The sequence below is a fragment of the Melanotaenia boesemani genome, chromosome 2 (assembly GCF_017639745.1).
Source record: "Melanotaenia boesemani isolate fMelBoe1 chromosome 2, fMelBoe1.pri, whole genome shotgun sequence".
NCBI lineage: Eukaryota > Metazoa > Chordata > Actinopteri > Atheriniformes > Melanotaeniidae > Melanotaenia > Melanotaenia boesemani.
The window spans coordinates 37,447,254-37,462,177 of NC_055683.1; the positions used below are offsets into that span (position 1 = coordinate 37,447,254).

General features: G+C 39.5%; 1 protein-coding gene across 2 annotated transcripts; it reads left to right on the forward strand.

The window, feature by feature from the left end:
• Positions 1-916: 916 nt before the first annotated feature.
• On the forward strand, positions 917-13,322 carry mfsd11 (major facilitator superfamily domain containing 11). 2 transcript variants are annotated; one of them, XM_041972419.1, is made up of 14 exons: positions 917-1,178; positions 1,604-1,719; positions 1,808-1,863; positions 2,167-2,274; positions 2,355-2,434; positions 2,524-2,620; positions 3,396-3,454; positions 3,577-3,736; positions 7,166-7,212; positions 7,293-7,358; positions 7,901-8,026; positions 8,134-8,308; positions 10,288-10,423; positions 10,510-13,322. In XM_041972419.1, the coding sequence occupies exons 2-14, from the start codon at positions 1,624-1,626 to the stop codon at positions 10,669-10,671; spliced, it is 1,368 nt and encodes a 455-aa protein (XP_041828353.1). In that variant the 5' UTR covers positions 917-1,178; positions 1,604-1,623; the 3' UTR covers positions 10,672-13,322. The 2 variants fall into 2 exon arrangements, with proteins under 2 accessions (XP_041828353.1, XP_041828362.1); XM_041972428.1 differs by having other exon boundaries at positions 7,169-7,212.
• The last annotated feature ends 1,602 nt before the right edge of the window (positions 13,323-14,924 follow it).

A 14,924-nucleotide genomic window follows, 5' to 3' on the forward strand; every position in this document is an offset into this window, starting at 1 on the left:
TGCAGTATATCCAATAAATGCATTAAATCATTTCTAACATTGTATTCGTATGATTGGTTTTGTTTAGCTATTTAAACCAAGACCAAGCCTAAATGCAGTCTAAATAATTGCACCACAGCAAGAAGCCTCGCTGGTTCGAGCCTCGGCTGGGGGAGGTTCTAACATGAGGGACAGTGGCTTTTCTGTGTGGAGTTTGCATGTTCTCCCTGTGTAAGCGTGGGTTCTTCCTCCCACCGTCCAAAGACATGCATGTTAGGTTAATTGGTCACTCTAAATTTTCCCTAGGAGTGTGTGTGTGTGTGTGTGTTGGTTTCTCTCTGTGTTGGCTCTGCGATGGACTGGTGACCTGTCCAGGGTGTACCCTGCTTCTCACCTGTTAAAATGCTGGGCTCGGCTCCAGTTTACCCGCGACTCGTAATGGACTAAGCGGTACAGAGAATGAAAGAAGATGGATGGATAAAATACATTTCAAGTATGGCTTCACCATCGAGCAGAGCAGGTTGTTTCTCCATGAGATGGAGCTTTGGCGCCATCTTGTGGAATTACCTAAAATCCCAACAAGCTAACAACATAGAAACGAAAGTATGCCAATTTCCTTTAATTATTTTTCAGCAAAGCGTAGAACATATGAATGAATGAATGTATGTGATACGTTTTTCTATCTATTTTTTCTATTTTTAACCGGAAGTTGTTAATGTTTAGCTAGTGCCAGTTAACTAGTTTGGTAATTGTAGATTATTAAAAACCCTTTTGCATTTATATGATCTTGTTAATATTTATAGTTTTAAATGAGATTTAATTTTAAAATGCCAAACCTAAAGAAAAAACATTACATAATTTTTTTAATCGTCAAGAGTTGGATCGGGTTAAGCTAGCTGTGCAGAGCATTTGTAGATCTACGCTAGCTGCAGGCCAGCTAGCTGCTTGTCAGCTGATTCATTCACATGATCTGTCCTGTTTCGGGCAGTCCTGTTTACCGATGCTGACTGTCTACCCGAGAGTTTCTTTGTTTACGCCACCAAAACATCTACATTAAGTTACTTTAGGGTGCATTTTGACAAGATAAATGGCTGATGCTATTGAGCTTTCAATAATGAGCAAACGATGTTGCTGAAAATACGGTAAGAAGAAGAAAGAATAGCCGCCACCGGGTTAGCTAAACGTCCTCAGCGTTGTTGGTAAGTTATCTTCTTTTGTTTGTTCTTATGTTTTCTAATATTTGTGTTATATAAACATAAGAAATATAGTTCCTTTCGATAGGCTAACATATTGAGTCCAACTTCTTTCTGTATTTCAAGATTTGAACTCAGGTTAAAGGTTAATCTGCTTGCAAATGGTCGAAGACGTTTAAATTGTTCAGCTCTCCAGATGATTTTTTTTATTAATCTCAATGAAATTACTGCTTTGTGGTATTTGATCTGTTTTCGTGCTTGTTATAAAACATGTATTTTTTATTAATGAGTGAAGTGAGCTTATGTTTTGTCTCATCTCATGTTTAAAGCTAAATAATGAAACATTCCTATCATATGACACACATATTCCCATCTGTACTTCCTGCTTCTCTCTTATTCACTGCTAACCTTTTTGTCTACACTTCCTTAAGGAATCTAAATAACCTCCAAAATGAGTCCAGAGAGGAAAAAGCTGTTAAATATAATCATCCTTGGCTTTGGCTTTATGTTCATGTTCACTGCTTTTCAAACATGTGGCAACATCGAGGTGAGTTGGCTTCACTGATGCCTTTTCGGATCAATAACCCTCTACTCAGACGATTAATCTTACATGTATTTATTCATAATCTTTGCAGCAAACAGTCATTAGGAGCTTCAACAGCACCGAGTTCCATGGGAGTGGATATACAAGGTAAACTGGTTTATTGAGGGACACAAAAAACACTAAAAATGTAAATGAATGAGGAAAAATCAAAAGGAACTGAAAGCATAAATAAACCTTATCTGCATTCCTTCTCTGATTCCCTGCTTGCATCCACTTTCCCAGAGTTGATGTATGTAATCAGATCAGTGGTTTTCAGTCCCTGAGGTTAAATTAGATTTTAGATAACCAGTTTCATGGGACAAAGATTTTTTAGTTTGAAACAAGACCGTATCAGTTTAAATTTGTGGGCTACACTTTGTTTATCAGTACTAACCAATGTGTCACCTTTAGCATGGCGATCATTTATGGAGTTTTCTCTGCATCGAACCTTATCGCCCCCTCAGTGGTGACAGTTATCGGGCCCCAGCTCTCCATGTTCTTCAGTGGACTTGTATACAGGTGGGTCCACTGTCCCCAGCCTTCTTCAAGCAGCCTGACCATGCCCCCTGATGTGTCTCTGCATTGTTTCTTTTCCACAGCGGTTACATTGCTATGTTCATTCATCCGTACACCTGGAGCTTCTACACAGCGTCTGTGTTGGTTGGAATAGCAGCAGCAGGTAGAAGGACATTATCTATTCGATGACAAGCCCAGCTTAGAGAAATGTTCTTTCTTTCTGGTGCTGATTGTCTCGTTTCTGCACCACAGTGCTCTGGACTGCTCAGGGAAATGTCCTCGCCATCAACTCCACTGATAACACCATTGGAAGAAACAGCGGCATATTCTGGTCGCTGCTGCAGTTCAGGTAAAACCCCAGCATCTATAAACACGACAACATGGCTGTGAAGTTTGTGTAAGTAAAAACAACAAGTTTTCCAAAATCCAAAGGCCTGAATAGATGCCATGTGAAGCAGGTTGGTATCCATGGTAACTCATTAGAAAGCTTAGATTTGGTTGAGTTGTATATTTCTAATGAAGCATCATTCAGATGATGTTCAGGTAGGTTTGATCCATTCCGTGGCTAAGTCTGTCTTCAAAGCAGTCAAACCAAGAAGATTTTTCAAGTTATTTTAACTTCATATCTGCTTACGTGACATGTTTGTACAGTTGTTGGAGTTTTATTTGCGATTTCAGAACATAACAGCTGTGGAAAAATCAGAGATCAATGTTTTGGTGGTTATTTCTCATTCAATCATGACCAGTATTTACTAAATGAAGAACACAAGACTCCAGTTAGCTGAAGCCCTGTCTGAAGACTGTCCCGTCATCTCTCAGTACACTCCAGACTTCCACTTCTCTAGAAGAAAAACAGGGCCAACGCATCAGATGATGGAAAGTTCTTGTGTTTACTGATGAGTCCCATTTAGAGACGGAGGAGTTTACATAAGCATGTGGTCATTTCAAACAAGCAGAAGAAGGCAAATAAAAACCAAACATAATTTAATCTGACATCATTTGCAATGAAAGCGTTTTATTAAAAAAAAGCAGAACAGAAGTATCGTAGTCAGTAATCTGATTCTTCTGTATCCTCGTCTGTATGATTTCATGTCTTTGCTTGTGTTTTCTGCATCTCTCTGCAGCTTATTCTTTGGAAATCTCTACATTTACCTTGCCTGGCATGGACACGTGCACATTACAGGTGTGAACCAGAGTATTTAAGCCATTTTCTGCCCCATGGGTTTGTTTCACGCTATCTGTGGAACTTGTGCCATTCTTGCTGGAGTGCTTTTTTTTAACCCTCATGACTCATATTTGTCTCAGACAAGGACCGCCAGACAGTCTTCATCTCTCTTACGGTGATCAGTCTAGTGGGCTGCTTCCTCTTCTTCCTGATCCGGAAGCCTGATCCTGAATCGTCTCCCAGTCCAGAGGTGACGGAGTCGCTGTTGCCGTCAGAATACATGGAAAGCTCCACAGCCAGGTGAGAGTCCAAGACCAGGTGGAACGGAAGTTTAAATAGCTGGTTGCAGACCCTAAAATCCCCCTGTAGGCATTAATGACCTGAAGTTAATGACTTTCCTTATGTTGTAAAGTGTGGATGCAGACCCTAAAGTCATCATTCGCAACCCACAGGTTAAGTTGAAGTGATTTTTATCTTCGTATTGTGTTAGATGAAGAATATCTCAGTCTTAGTAAGGTTTAGTTGAGGGTTTGGTTCCCTCATTCTTGAGGATGTCTGTGAAGGATGAGCTGAGAGAACCGTTTGGTATCAGCCGTGTAGAAGTGAAACAAGAAGCATGGGAGTAGAGCACCAGGTCCAAGGAAATTGTGTGCATTGAAAACAGGCTTAGCACAGGTCTTTGAGGCGCCCCAGTGTTTGCTCAAAGTTGGTCTGGAACTGGCTTGTGGCCTGTTAGTCCATCAGTGTTTTGTTTAATTAAAACAAATTGACAAGTGACAGATTCCACAACTAAAAGTAGCATTGCATAACATTCCTAACTGTGTTTCTGACTCATTTTGATGGTGGGCCGACATGATGTACATTCCTGGAGTCGTTGTTATCCTGCAGTGGCCTTTTTTTTTTCCCATCCTGTTGCATCACTTTACAGCAGCTTCTCGCTTTACAGCATGCTAGCAAGTGGATATCATACCTTAGCTTTTTCTGTACGTTTAAACACAACTGGTCTCAGAATCTGCGATCTTAGGCCTGCCTCTATGCCTCAGCGGCCAGAAGTCGCACAGAGTTTGGGATAAGGTCATACATGGACTCAGCTCACTTTACTTAAAACAGACTTTAAAATAATCAATTTTCAGCCCTTGTTAGTCTCCCGGAGATGATGATAATAATAATAATAATAATAATAATAATAATAAAAAAAAGCTTGTCCTAGACATATTGATGGGAGATATGGATGCAGGTGCTGTGTGGATTGATTTGCTTTGACCTGGTAAATTGTCTTTCTTTAAATATCCGTTAAATATTGTTTGGTATTGTGTAATGTCTTTCCTAACCTGTAACTGAGACCAGGTTGAAATGTTTGTGATGTAACCTCCTCTCATTTATGGTTGTAGTGCCATGTTGACCTCGTCTGCCTGGTAAAACAAATGCTAACTCCTTAAAGGTCCCATATTATGCAAAATTCACTTTTTAATGGTTTTGGAACAGTCATACTGGTCCCCCCGCATGTGTAGGAGACCCGTAAGTGTGAAACTCTTTCAGGCGCTCTCTCTCCCCCCTGCTCCACCTCTAGGGAAGTAAGCGCTGAAATGAGCTTGTTTGAAAGCGTGTACGTTATGACGTCATAAGGGACAATAACCACTCCCCACAGAGCGATGGACCCGCCTACCGGCTCTCAAAGCCCGCCCTCTAAAAATCACCTAGCGCCCAGTGTTTTTCCCTCTTCGGCAACCCTCGTTAGCGGACATGGCTAAGCGACAGAAGCACTGTTCTGTTTGTGGCTGCATAAATGAACACGAAAACGTTTTTTTACTTCCATCCACTGAACCCACGAGGACTGAGTGGATTAATTTTATTTTTGGAGGAAATGTACCCGGAAAACTTCCAAAGGTTTTGCATGTCTGTGGCCAGCATTTCAAAGAGGACTGTTTCCACAACATGGGGGCATGGAAAGCAGGCTTCGCCAACCGTTTGAAGCTGAAGCCAGGTTCAATACCAACTGTCCGTGACACAGCTGGAGAGGTAAGAGCTGTACTGTTTGTCTTCTTGCTCGAACTTCTTCAGGAATGGGTTCCGGTGTTCCGGCGTTTGTTTATCCTTCACTACGCTGTAATCAGCGTCTAGTAACCGCTAAGGCCTAACCTGTCAATCACCTCATGACGGGCGATGCGATGGGCGGAGCCAACAGCTGAGCTGCTCCACCAGGGTTCCGCCCACCATAAACGGCACATTTCTGAAGCTGCTAAAAAGAGGGAGGTGAAGAGAAGCCGCTGCACTCAAACTGAGGGTCGATTTGTCCATACCATGGCGGAAATATTTCATTTAGATATTAATGAATGGTCTCAGATTGGGAATAAAGTGTATAATATGGGACCTTTAACACCTGAATTTATTAATAAAAATAAAAAAATTAAATTAAATAAATCCAGGGAAAAATCACTGGCCCAAAATAAAGTACTATTTAAGATTAAATAAATTAATAATAATAAATTAATAAAGATTAATAATAAAACATATAGAAATAAATACACAAATAAGAGTGAATCAAAGCAAAATAAATAAATAAAACAGAAAAACTAAGAAATAGCCGTCGTTAGCGGGCGCCACAGTGAGAAAATCTGCAGAGGTTCAGTAGCGTGGCTTTTAATGTCCACAAGTGGAGACAGATTTTCCTTCCATCTGAAGAAACTTCAACATTATCAGGAATCTTCACACCGTCCCAAATTCTTCTAATTCTTTAATCTCATATAATAATTTTCATCCCTTCTAAGGTCAACAGAACAAGAGGAAATATTACAAATTCATATTTGTTTTTATTTAGATTTTTTTCTCACCAGAACGTCAGCGACTGTAACACGACTTCAAAATGACTTAACATCAAGAACATTTCAGGTTATTTTGATTTTAAGACTGAAGGTACCCATAGATTTGCTGCTTCCACTTAGTTTCCAAAAAAAAGTGCCTTTTTTTCTTCCTGTTTTAAATTCTACTTTTTGTTTTTGCCTGTTAATTGTAATAACTCCATAAATATTATGATTATAGTTGATGAGTCAAGACAGAAATGATCAGATTATGCTAAAACAGCTATGTTAATGACTCAAGACACCAAGTCACTGGACTGTTCTGCTTTATCTCAGCTGTTTATCAGTTTGTACTCAGCAGTTTTTCTACTGATTCAGTCACACATTCGTATCAGCTGAAAAACAAGCATTCTTTAGCCTGAATCTTTTTCAAAGGTCAGATCCAGTCTTCCAGAAAGCAAACAGAAGGGATTCACCTTGAACAGCCGCCATCCTGTTCTTTAGAATCTGGAACATGTTAAGTTCGAACAGCTGAAGGAGGATTTCTGGTGATTTAGGAGGAATCTGGTTTCCAGTTATAATTGCTTCAGCCTCCTGACGGCTTTTAAATAAGATGACTCCATATATTATGGAGGTAACATGGGAAAATATTTCCTTTAAAGACGGATGGAGTCGTCTTTGTCCTGTCCGGAGCACAAATGATCGTCTTTTAGGCGGGACGGTGCGGTGCCAGACAGGTGAACTTTCACTGTAAATGCTATCCTTTGTTGTCTTTTCACCATTTGTCTCTGAAAAGGCTGTGATACAGTTGCCACGGCAACCAGTGCCAGTTTAGGGATGAGCTAGAAAATGGCAATGTCTCAGAAAACATATGAAACTTAAGATTTCAAGGACGGAGTGCTTTCATCTATTTAAATGTTTCTCTCCTCAGCAGCTCGTCTGGCTCAAGCCTCTGGTCTCAAGCTCTCGACGCTTTTGGTGAGTTTACTGACATAAGCTTCTGTTCGTGACCTTAGCTGAACTCACCGCTGTGTTAACTTCTGGTTTCCTGTTTGCAGTCAAAGCCTGTAAAATGTTTGTCACCAAAGAGATGCTGCTGCTCAGCATCTCCATCGGATACACAGGTGGGTGGATCAAGAACATCTCTGGGAAAAGGAAAAGAAATTTGTCAGAGGAAATCAAAACAAAATAAACCTAAACAGCTGCTTTAAAAGTAAAGATTTATTTATTTATTTACTTCTCTGCTTTGACAAACTGGTCTTGGACTGGCTTTCAACTTGTTTTTAGGTCGGTCTCAGACTTGTTATAGACGGCTTTGGATCTGGCTTCAGACTTTCTCCTGATGAATTCCAAACTGGTTTTGGACTGTTTCAGACTTGGTTTCTAACTTGGTTTCCAGATATTCTGTTAGAATTATTGGTTTCAAACTCTGATTGCAGCGGATTCATGTTTGGCTGTGAACTTGTGATCTGAGTGAGAGCTGGTTTTGACCATGTTTCTGACTTGTAGTGTTTCAGACTTGGTTTTGGCTGGTTTGGGGTTCACTGGGGGATTTAGATAAGAAGAATCTGAAACATCTTAGTGGTGTAAAATTTATTTTTCTGAAACTGGACGTGGAGACTATCTGAATGTGAATCCATGCTTGCTGCTACGCTTGCTCTGACAGGCCTGGAGCTCACCTTTTACAGCGGGGTGTACGGGACGTGTATCGGAGCCATGACGCGCTTCGGCACAGATGCAAAGAGTTTGATTGGTATCTCTGGCATTTGCATCGGCCTCGGCGAAATCATAGGTGAGTCTATTCATCGATGACACGGGTTGTTTTGTTGAAGCTCTGCAGGGAGAGAAAGCTGCACTCACAGCACTTTCTCTCTCTCTCTCTGTCTCGCTTTCTTTCAGGAGGAGGTGTGTTTGGGATTCTGAACAAAAACAACCGTTTTGGGAGGAACCCTGTGGTGCTGCTGGGACTCATCACTCACTTTGTTGCATTCTACTTGATTTTCCTCAACGTTGCCAGTGATGCTCCTCTGGCTCCTGAGGCGGGCACAGATCTGGAGGCTTACATCGCCCCCAGGTAAAAAAAAGAAAACACAAAAAACCAACATAAATAATTTGAAGTCATTTGATTATTTCAATGCACAGAGCAGCAAATCATTGCATTGGAAGGAATGAACAGGGTTGAAAAGAAGAAAAGAATCATGCTCCATCACATGAAACAAGTCCTCTGCTGCTTATTAACTCATGTTTGGGAGGTTCAGCAGCCCCTAGGAGTTCTTTAAACAAAAGGGTACAAAATGATAAGTAAAAGACATTATCTATAGCAGTTTTTATATGTTTAGAATGAAGTTATAGCTATGTTGTTTTTTTTTAGTTGCATATTTATTAGGTAAAATTTGTTTATACAGCACATTTCGAGCAACCAGTTTTTCTTTTTCCAAACATGGCTCTTATTGCAATTGCTTACCCGTTAATTTACTGATGTTTGTTCATGTCACCTTCCAGAAACCTTCCAGAAAGTCTGAATTTTACTTTAAAGACAGTTTGGTGAAATTCCTATTTTATACTTACAACTATATAGTAAAATGTAAATAATGTACAGTATTTAAATCTGTTGCTTATAGAAAATGCACACGTGACCTCATCAGAGCTTTGTCGGCCATTTTAGTGAAACGTTACTACCGTTTCCATCTAAGCTTTCAGGTTTCTCAACGTCTCAAGCACGCTAGAAAGAAATGTCCTTACTGCGAAACGAAGACTCGTTACGATGCAGAAACACTCATTCATAAGCCAGATTGTTTAAAATCTGCTAAACAGTGAATGAAGGTTCAGATGTCTCCACCTGTTTCAGTCTGACGTGGGTGTTTACCTGGTGTTCGGTGGAAGTTCCTACACCTGCCATGAATTTATAAGCTACTGCAGCCGTTTATAACCAGATAAGTAAAAAAAACTGTCAGCTGCACCTACAACATCATACTCATCATTTATAGTTTAATGTAATATTTTTATTGTTCTGATATTTTGATTCTAATATCAAACAATATAATTTGGGATTTCTGAAAGGAAAAGACAGAATATGCAGGATTAATTCATTTAGTACATCTTGTTTAAGCAAGAGGATTAAAAACATGAAAGCAAGCAAAAATATGAGGAAGTGATTTATTACAAGAATAATAATGATTATTGATTATTGTCAAAGAAATTATGGCAATTATTCAGCTTTAATTAAGATCCTAACACTTTAAATGTGTACAATGACATGAACACTCCTTAGATATAATTTTTAATTAGGGCTGTCACAATTAATGCGTTAATACAAAAATTAATCTGTAGAATTAACACATTATTTACATTTTACATAATAAATATATAAAGTTATTACTCATGCCACTTTAAAAGTCAGACTTTAGCATTACCTCAGTGAGAGAAGCTGATTTTGGGCACTTGAACCAAATCCACCAAAAACCAATATCCTCCGTATTTATGAAGATTCTGACAGTTTTCAGCCTTACATGTAGAAGATGCTGCAGCATAATCTGTTTGTTTTTTGTTCTGTGTGCAATCTCCTGTTATGATTCAGACACGACCTTTTATGGAAAGTGACGATATTGAGGAATCTTTGTGGCGTTTAATGTCGTGATCGTGAAATGAAGTAATCATGACATCACAACCTGGGGGAGGAAAGTGATGTTCTCATCTGTACATTAGAGTTTCACCCAGATCTGTAGAGTTTCATGTAAAATCCTGCAGCCAGTAACCCTTTCTACATGAATCCTCTGCTGTACCACCTCACCTGTTCTCTCATCACCCCGTTGATCTAGCTGACATCTTGTCAATGCAGCCATCTTTACTTCTGCTCACATGAAGCCCAAACTGTTCTTTATATCCAACCCACACTCAGCCAGGAGCACATCAGCTGGAGATGTTCCTGCAGGGGTTCCCTGTTCTCTGGGATGTGTTTATCACAGCACTGCCTCCTAGATGGTGGATGAAAATGTGTTGCTTCATTAGGTTGGTGAATGAAGCCCAGTGTCTTTTCTTTTTTTTGTGTTTCAGCGTGTGGTTGGCATTGTTCTGCAGCTTCCTGCTCGGTCTGGGCGACAGCTGCTTCAACACACAGCTCCTCAGCATCGTGGGCTTTATCTTCCGGGACAACAGCGCCCCCGCCTTCGCTGTCTTCAAGTTCATCCAGGTGACGATTACAGGGAAAATATTTCACTCCGGATAGGAGATGAGTTTCACTTAAATCTAACTTTGTGTTTTTTGTCCCACCTCCAGTCCATCACGGCGGCCGTGGCCTTCTTCTACAGTAACTACCTGCTGCTGCACTGGCAGCTGCTCATCCTGGTCATCGTAGGTTTTCTGGGTTCCATCTCCTTTTTTGTGGCTGATTGGGTGGCTGAGTCCAGCAAGCGGGACTCGGACTACCACAGCATCTGATTGTTTGCTGGGAAGAAAAACCATCCAGAAGACATCCCAGAGACTGATGCTATGGTACGTTTGTGTTTTACTGAGTTGCCCGGTGTGTGTGGGCACCAATAGAACCAATTACTCAACATATATCTGATTAAATCAAAATGCAAGGTGGAGGACTTGTGCACATGGCAGATATACCTCGTTCTGTTATCCTCCTGGCCTTTTCTTTGTTCTGTGTGCACACTTTCACAACCAGTCTGAGATTATGTTTAACATGCATCAGTGATGGGTGAAAAAACTATGAAGCACTTTGTTATCACAGCATAACATAGAAAGGAGGAGGAACTGACATTGTTGTGAATCAGCTGCAGGTTTTTCATGTTTTCTTTTGGTTCAGCTGCTCCAGCTGTGTTTTGTTGATGTGAGCAGAGGTCTGGGGATTTTCTTTACATTTCTTCTTGACAACAAGTCCCACAAAAAGGCTGAACAGTGAGTATCCAGCATTTAGACACTAAATGAGCCTGGTTTTTAAAAAGAAAGTCAGGTGGTTTTAGAGACAAATTAAATGTACATTTTTGTCATTTCATGGATTTGTTGACAAGAAAAAAATGTGAATTAAAGTCTGACTTATCTGCACACAAACACCCCCTAACCTCGCTGTACAACACATCACAACCCGACAGATTCCTGCAACCTCGAGTCATCAGCTCTAAAGTTTAAAGGGAAACATCACAAACCTGAACTTTGACTTTCAGTGTGAAACCATTTTTTCCCCTCTGCTACATAATTGATTTAGTTGTAATAGGATCCACATCGTCTTGATTATGACCCGTGACTCCACATTCCAGTTAACATCTTCTAATTACTTGTCGCTGATGATGATAACTGAGGCTGTAGTTTGTGCCTTTTTCTTTTATTTTCTTTCAACTCCACCAGGGAACATATCAGGGAAAAATCCCAACAAATTAAATGTTTATTTATTTAATTTTTGTGTTGCTGGCAGCACGGCTGAAAAGATAACTGGAACAAGTTTTTCTGTGGCTAAAAAGTGGAGTGCAGTAAATAAACTGTGTATGATGTACAAGGAGTGTGTTTAAAAACAGCAGGTTGGATCAGTCCCAAATATGTTGCTTCCTACAGTTCCAGTAATGTAATTTAATTACATTTTTATAATTTCATCCCATTTAGCTGCTGAACTCCAGTTTTTCCTATTTTTTTCCTTTTACTAAAGGGATCCTGTGGAGTTGTCCATTAATAAAAATCTAAAGAGGAACATCTTTAAAAGGCTTGAAAGTGGACTTTTTCTAAGTGGGGTCATTTGAATTAGTGATCAGCATCGCACCTGCAGTACAGCTGATCGCCTCTAGTTAATAGAAGCAGGGAGGAATTCTGACATCCAGTTTAAAGCTAAAATCCACCCACAGAAGAGCAAACCTTCCCATAAAACACTGCTTAAATCTAAAAAATGTTAATGTTTTCTCTTTTAACATCCTTTGTCACTATCCACCCCACACCCCCACGTCTCCAAACTGAGAGCAGTCTGACTGATGCAGGTGAGATACTTGATGTTTATAAGTACCTCAAGCAACCTCTTTATTAAAAACTGCAAAATAAAGGAGTATCCCTTTGATCATCGTAACATGCAGCCATAAAAGTGGAATGCCAGTCTAGTCAATATAAAATAAGTAAAGAAAAATGCTTAATAAATTAAGAATCATAGCAAATGAACCATCTCTAGCGTTATTCAATTAAAAGAGTGGTCCTCTGAGTCGGACAAAGCAGAAGCATCATATAGTGTTAGAATTACATGATCAGTTCTGTAGGAATCTCTGTAGGCTGTATGATGAGTTCAGGTGAATCTGCTCGGTTTGACTGTCAGATAAACATGCTCCTTCAATTGAATGTAAGAGATGGAAATAAAAAGAAGTGGAAGAAACAAACCCCTGCACAAATGATGGGGGAAAAAAAAACATTTATTCATCTGTATCAGCTCCTTCACATATTTATGTTTACTCCACTTTTACATGTCCAATAAATAGACTTTTAATAGAAAAATGAGCAGCACACACATAAAGATGGCTGTTTGATTTAACAATTTACAACAGAAATATTGCAGACCAGTAGGTATAATATGTTTTTTGGCATTATCATTATGAAAATATTACGTATGAACAGATTTTTGTATAATATGAATTAGTGCCTTTATTGGACCTTTTTATTGTTGCATATCCTCAGACATCATAACATCATGACTCTCCCGGATCATTGTCCTCATCGTTCTGATGAAATCTGCACATTTTCCTGTTAATAAAACTCTAAACGAATCATGCCAAACCAGCTCAGTGCTAATTATCGGCCTTGAGACATGTTGTATGTTCCAGGCAGCTTTGTGTGATTCTGAAGGAACAAAATCAGATATGCTGTCTTTTTTTTTTTTTTTAATTGCCAGTATATGATTCAGTTCACTGTTCTAGATAATTTATTGCCATGATAAGATATCGGGGGACGGGTTCTTTAGTTTCATTTTATGTTGCTACTGCAATGGATGCAATCAAGGATATTAAGGGAAGTAAACGTGTACTCGTGGGTGATTTTATATTGGAATGTAGTAATTATGAATGGCATTCAGAATATTGCTTGCTTGTTTTTTATTGTTAATAAAATGTTATTTTGAACAGCTGTGTGTTTTACCTGGTTAAATCAAAAACTGATGAACATTGTGTGACTTTATGCTTGAACATCTACAGTTTGAATGTTACAAATGTGTGTTTTTCCAGGTCAACAAGCCAAGTATTCAGACTGAAAATTCTCCTTATAAGCAAATAATTTGACTTTGGTCTACATAATTCATGAAACAATATAAACTTGGCACATAAAGTGAGTAAATTAGTGTTTGGTAGATTATTTCCTTTTTGAAACAAGGCTTCTAGGTATAAAGGCTTATATAGTTGAAAAGTCTGTTTAATCCCCTTTTAAAATGAGCCACATTTGTAAGGGAAATGCATTTGTGGGATGAGTAGCAGAGTTGAGTAGGTGGATTGTGCCCATGAAATACTTTCCAAATCTTCTCTTCCAAACAGCTGATCCTGTTGTTGACTCTTGTTTAGTGTCATTTGTTGGATTTAACGACTGAAGTCTGTTAAATTTGCACCATGCCTTGGTTCTTCAGTGTCTTCATTTAACAAACAGGAACCTGCAAATGTGGAGGAACCATACACATCTATAACAGCTACCTTCTCCTCATGCTGGTCACCAGCTTGGCCACACTGCTGTGGGATTGCATCCTATTTTTAACCAGCATCTGTCACCAGTCAGCCAGTGTGATTGTGTTGGTCAATCTGGTATCAACAGCCAGTCCAACTGACAGTCTTGCTTGGGCCCTGGACGAGATAATTGTGCTGGACTTGTGCTGACCGGACATTTTTTCGCATGCTGAACTTCAAATCAAATGACATCAAATTTTGATCAGTGGCCAAACAATTTTTGTGCCGGGGGTGGGGGTTCTTAACTACTATTTAAAGGACAGTTATGAAGAAAAAAGTTTTTATGTAGCTCAAATTATTATTTATATATTATGTAATTGTGAAACTTTTTCCCCACAAATTCGCTATTTAAAAAAAATGGGAAAGATTATTTCATAATTTAATAATGGCCTAGTTCTACCTCCACCTCCCCTCTCTACCACCCTGAGCCTGGGATAATTGACCCGTTTGTCCACCCCTATCAGCAGGCATGCCAACAACAACCCAAGACTGTGGTGATACGAGATTCTCATCTCCACATCTCTCTGCAATGAAATTTCCTTCTGATGATAACAAGCCTTGTTTTTCCAGTGAGGGAGTTGCCATCCCACACCATCACACTGCCTCCACCAGAAGCTGTTACCCTATCAATGTAGCAATCGGCATAAATCCACATCTTCTCCACACTTTGACCCTATGATCCAACTTAGTGGTGTTGCATGTCCACGATCACAGGTTCTGCTAATCAGGCACCTAAGTGTCATCATCTAGGATACCAGAAGCTTAAAACAAGAGTCAACAGCAGAATCAGCTATTTGGCATCGACAGAGAAGATTTGACAAGGTTGTATGGGCCCAACCCACATACTCAACTGTGCTCCTCATCCCATAAATCTATTTCCTTACAAATGTAGCTCATTTTAAAAAAGAAATAAACAGGCTTTCAAACAGTATAAGATGTATTAACAAGAAGCATTGTTACAACAAAGAAATGATCCACCAAAACACTGACGAATTTTTGTGCCAAGTTTAATAC